General features: G+C 52.7%; 1 protein-coding gene across 6 annotated transcripts in view; it reads left to right on the top strand.

Moving 5' to 3' along the window:
• Kcnip2 (potassium voltage-gated channel interacting protein 2) overlaps window positions 1–4,557 on the top strand; it is a 22,369-nt gene extending 17,812 nt beyond the window's left edge. For 2 of the 6 annotated variants that reach the window (XM_026781419.1, XM_026781417.1), the window contains exons 2-8: window positions 1,354–1,478; window positions 1,781–1,850; window positions 2,068–2,192; window positions 2,313–2,420; window positions 2,607–2,711; window positions 2,844–2,906; window positions 3,180–4,557. In XM_026781419.1, the coding sequence (XP_026637220.1) occupies window positions 1,354–1,478; window positions 1,781–1,850; window positions 2,068–2,192; window positions 2,313–2,420; window positions 2,607–2,711; window positions 2,844–2,906; window positions 3,180–3,227 (644 nt within the window). In that variant the 3' untranslated portion in view covers window positions 3,228–4,557. Of the gene's footprint in view, window positions 1–726; window positions 781–1,353; window positions 1,479–1,780; window positions 1,851–2,067; window positions 2,193–2,312; window positions 2,421–2,606; window positions 2,712–2,843; window positions 2,907–3,179 lie in introns of all 6 variants that reach the window. The other 4 variants (XM_005352380.3, XM_026781420.1, XM_026781416.1 and 1 more) reach the window with 3 other exon arrangements.
• The last annotated feature ends 725 nt before the right edge of the window (window positions 4,558–5,282 follow it).

Here is a 5,282-nt window from a genome sequence, read left to right as displayed (position 1 = left end):
AGAGAGAGAGAGAGAGAGAGGGGTGATGGGAGGTGGGGTAGGAACTGGGTCTGAATGTGAGGCCTGTGGCTACAAACTGGAATGTATGTCGGATCATGAGTGCCTGTGGGCATCCCTGGTTTGCAAAATGGAGGACCAGGGTGTGTTAAACTAAAGCCTGAGCCAGTGTAAGCATTTCCAGTGTGACCATGGCAGGGTGTACTAGCTAACCAGGTTACTCTGCGCCTCTGTGGCGGCTTCCCTACTGTTTTAGACCTTGGAATGTATGTCAACTGCGCCCTAACAGGGTGCCAGGTATAGAGGGTGGAGTCCACCTTCCCAGATGTCAGGATGCTGAGGTTTTTCTGTCCCAGCCTGGTCAACTAAGTGGCTACCAGTTGAGTGGCCTCCTTTTGTCTGTAGGTTCCATTTCTTCAGCTGAGCCTTGCCCACCTTGTAAAATCACACTGAGATTTGCAAGCTATAAAGGCCCTGTCTGTAACTATTTGAGCACCTAACGTTGCTTCTTCACTCCGATGGGGTCACCCTGAGAGCTAACCCAAGAAGGAGGCTGTTCGTGAGGGGTCCATGTTGTCATGGATGTCTGTGCTCACTGTGTATGTGCCTGTGTTATGGGTCTGGGGTTCGTGTGTTGAAACACTCATGTCTGTGAGATTTTCTGTGAGCGTGGGGCCAGGGAAGTGCCTGCCGGGCTTGGTCTTCTCCGTGACAATTCCCTCCCTTCAGCATTAGCTGCCCCAGCCTCCCTCCGCCCCCACAGACCCCGCCCGCTGGACCCAGGTGACTTACTCTCCTGGTTGGGGCGGGATGGGGGTACTTGCCTGGGGGCTGGACTGTGGTGGGAGCTGGGGTGGGATTGGGGGTGGAGTCAAGATTGGGGTCTGAACAAAGATTGGCTGGAGCTGGGTGGGGCATGGCTCGGGCATGGCTGGGATGGGCGGGGCTTGATTGAGATTGGGTTGGATGTGGGCTCTCCCAGGCTGGGGCTGGGCTAAGAAGAGTTGGTCAAGAAAGAGCCCTTCGTGGTCCCTCAGAAGCTCCTGAGCCCCATTATATCCCCTTTCTAAGAAGTTGCGGCGGCAAGGGACTGTCCCCAACCCATGCCCAGGGCCAGTGCTAAGTCCGTACCTCTGGCTCTGGAGCCAGACGTGGCCTTAGCCCCAACAGACCCCGAAGCTGACCAGTGTCTTTTCTGCTTTGACTTCTCAGCTCTGAGTCTGACAGGCTGGGCTCAGGTGTAGAAGACAGGCTAGGAAGGAGCGGGGAGGGTTAATAACTGAAGATTACCCAAGCCATCTCAGGGGCCTGGCCTGAGGCAGAGCTATCCCCTACCACCCCCCCCCCCCCCCGCAGACAGCGTGGAGGATGAGTTTGAACTCTCCACCGTGTGTCACCGGCCTGAGGGGCTGGAGCAGCTGCAGGAACAAACCAAGTTCACTCGCAAAGAGTTGCAGGTCCTGTACCGAGGCTTCAAAAACGTGAGTGGAGGGTGTAGCCAACTGGGCAAGGGCTGAACCGGAGAGGCCTGGTGCTTGCAATTACCTGGAAAGTACGGCCTGGGTACTTTGAAGAGGGAGATGGGGCCCAGAGGCCAACTTTCAGGGCCCTTGGGGTGGCAGGCTTGTGTGTTTATTTGTACACTGGGGAAGAAGTCTTCTTGCCAGTCAGTACCAGAACTCTGTTAAGTTCCACAGAGGCAGGATGATTTGTCCTCCTCCTGGAAGTCTCTGGCCTAAGGGTGGCGGTGTGTGTCTCTGCTGAGTCTGTTGTCCCTGTGCAGGAATGCCCCAGCGGCATCGTCAACGAGGAGAACTTCAAGCAGATATACTCTCAGTTCTTTCCCCAAGGAGGTGAGGAGATGGTAGACACCCAGGGGGTAACGGTTGTCCATCCTAGGCTGAGAGGGGAGGAGATAGACGCTCAGGGGGTAACCGTTGTCCATCCCTAGGCTGAGAGGGGAGGAGATAGACGCTCAGGGGGTAACCGTTGTCCATCCCTAGGCTGAGAGGGGAGGAGGGTTCTGGAGGGCTGGGGATGCTGAGATAACGGGAGCTGGGCAAACTGCAGAAAACAGCAAGTCCTGCCTGGAGGCCAAGTTCACATTCCACTGCTCATCCACAGACTCCAGCACCTACGCTACTTTCCTCTTCAATGCCTTTGACACCAACCATGATGGCTCTGTCAGTTTTGAGGTGAGCTAGGAGAGATGACTCAAACAAGCCTGTTTCCTTGGGCTTCAGGGGGCCAAGGTTTCCACACCAAACCCGAAGAATGGGTTGGCAAAGTCCGCTCCCCTCCCACCTCCTTTCCAGGACTTTGTGGCTGGTTTGTCGGTGATCCTTCGGGGAACCATAGACGATAGACTGAACTGGGCCTTCAACTTATATGACCTCAACAAGGATGGCTGTATCACCAAGGAGGTGCAGGGCCGCTGGAGGGCAGGAGGGGCCGTGTGTGGGGTGCTGGGCGGTGATGGCGCAAAGGGTCTCATAAAGAACAATGTACAGCTGTGTCAGCAGTAAGGGGGGAGGTCCGTCCTTGGCCCTAGGCCCCTAAATTTGGAGGCTAGAGGCTCTTAGGGGAAGTAATCTCATTTGGCTCAACAGGAAATGCTTGACATCATGAAGTCTATCTATGACATGATGGGCAAGTACACATACCCTGCCCTCCGGGAGGAGGCCCCAAGAGAGCACGTGGAGAGCTTCTTCCAGGTACCTGGGTCCTGGGGTGGTAGGAAGGGGCCCTGGAATGGCGGGAAGGACCAGGGCCCAATGAGCCTCTTCTCTAAGACTCTCTCATCATCCCCTTTGTTCCCTTGTTCTCCCTGCTTGACCACCTTGCAGAAGATGGACAGAAACAAGGACGGTGTGGTGACCATCGAGGAGTTCATTGAGTCTTGTCAAAAGGTATGGCCCCCATTTCCCTGGTCTCAGCTCTAGGCCTAAATTAATGGAACCAGAAAAGGCCCCTCTTGACTTTATGTCACCCCCCACCCCAGTCCTGTTCTTCCATGACCAAAGGGAACTTACCCCTTCCCCACCTGAGATGCCCCTGCATATCCTTCCTCTCCACTGCCGGCTGTCCCCATCTCTGGTCCCATGTCTTTCTCTGTCTCTGATGAGCTCTTTTTTCTCTCTCTCTTTACTTCGCCTCCCTCACACCGTGCACCATGACCGTAGGACGAGAACATCATGAAGTCCATGCAGCTCTTTGACAATGTCATCTAGCCCCCGGGGACAGGGGTTAGTGCATCCTGGGGTGACCATGCTCTAGTCCTAGTTCAGGTGAACCTAACCCTTCTCTCCCAGGTCTCTCCTCATTCTACCTGTACCCTGGGGGCTGTAGGGATTCGAGGTCCTGGGGCTTCCGTAGTCCAGATCCCCCGGAGCTAAGTGGCAGTCGTGGGCAAAGTCCATTTGGGAGGGGGCACTCCCCACTCTGGACGGCTCTCATCCCCTTCTCGCCAGACACCCAGTGCTGAGTACGCTGAGGCCATCCCAGTGTAGGGACTGAGTGGTTCCTCATCTCCCACCCCCACTCTAGAAACCACATTAGACTGAATGTCTCCTGCTATGGTGCTTCCCCCATCCCTGATCTCATAGACGCTCCTCTAAGATTCCTTTCTCAGAGAACATGCTCTGCCCATGTCCCTGGCTGGCTTTGCAGCCTAGCCTTGGAGGGTCCTGTAAGAGGGGGGACAAGAAAGTAGAGCCAGTGATTGGATCCTAGGAATTGGTTGGAGTGGAAAACAGAAAGCCTGGGCAGGTTACGAGAGCCCAAGTGGGGCTGCCACTGCCAGGTTCTAGGGTCTAATGGCCCCGGATAGCAGAATATAAGTTCCCTGACTTCCCAGAAGGCCTTATGTCCTTAGCAATGTCCCAGAAATTTACCATAACTTCCAGTGTCTTAGGAGAGCCTGAGATCCAGATATCTGGTTCCTCCCGGAATCCTCTCTATCCTTCTTGCTTGTATGATGAGAGTGGTGGCCAGGGGAAGATGAGTGGAAGGTGTCCCAGACGATGCCTTCAGAGTCCCATCCTGCCCTCCTGCCTGTCACCTGTTTTGATGGCTTCAGTTTCAATTTTCCATGGCCTCTACATTTAGAGGCGTGGAATCAGGGATTCTCCTGAATTTGAGTCTTAACCACTCCTCCCAGTGGCTGCCTTAGGGGAATGGGAGGGCAAAGGCAGGCACGTCTGAACCCAGTATGGGGGCACTCATTGGAATGGTTGCCCAACCCTCCAAATGCCCTAGAATGCCCTAGGGTCCCTCTCCCCCTCTTTAGTCTACCCAGAGATGCCCCTGAGCTCACCTAGAGGGCAGGGACCCTAGGATCCAGGTCGGACCTTATTGTCAGCACCCTGCCATGCTGCTGCCCCTCTTAATATACTGGCTTGTCTCATTCCTCACCCTCCCAGTCGGCTAGGGTCTGAGGGGAGGGGCCGCACAGAGCCCCCTCCTGTCAGACATTGTTGACTGCTTTGCATTTTGGGCTCTTCTACCTATTTTGTAAAATAAGACACCAGATCCAATAAAACAACGGCTATGCACAGCCTGCTGTCTCTGCTTCTTTGTCCCTCCCACCCCACAAATGCCGTGCAATCCAGATGACAGGCCTACAGCCCTTCAAAACCCAAAAAAGTGCTTATCTTTTCAAGTATGGCCATCCCTTGGCACATACCCAAGACTCAAGAAATCCATCTGAACTTAGCCGCTGCATGAATCTCCTCCTGACCTGAGAAAGATGGATACTGTCTGAAGATACTGTGTGCCAAGGAATTTGGTTTTTTATTTTCTTTTGCCATAAAATGTATTTTATTCCAGTTCTAGAAAATAGAAAAGAGAGAGAATCCTTCCATTTATTATTCTAATCCAACATGACTGTGAGTTTTGGAAAATAGAAGCAAATACATACATATAAATATATATGCATTACATATTTATACATAAATATATATGTATAATGCATATATACATCTACATATTTTCAGACTTTAGCCTCATTGATGTTTGAACCTTTGTTCTTGTTTCTCTCTCCTTTTGAGAAATTTTTCCTGGAAATCAAACCCTGGTCCTCTGGAAGAACAGCCGGTGCTCTTAGCTGTTGAGTCACCTTTCCAGCCTAAGATTTTTAATTCTAAGTAGGCTCTGGGACTGGGGTGGATTCTTGTGTGGTCTTTGTTTCTTAGCTGAGTTCTGATGGTGGATATGTTGGCTGTTTCAGAAAGGGGGTTGTTTTGTGGATATTTCCAGTTCATGAGTTCTTCCCAACTTCATTTCCC

This window comes from Microtus ochrogaster, chromosome 8, assembly GCF_000317375.1.
Source record: "Microtus ochrogaster isolate Prairie Vole_2 chromosome 8, MicOch1.0, whole genome shotgun sequence".
NCBI lineage: Eukaryota > Metazoa > Chordata > Mammalia > Rodentia > Cricetidae > Microtus > Microtus ochrogaster.
Note: the sequence above shows the minus strand (reverse complement) of the source record. Positions and strands in the feature narration are given on the sequence as shown.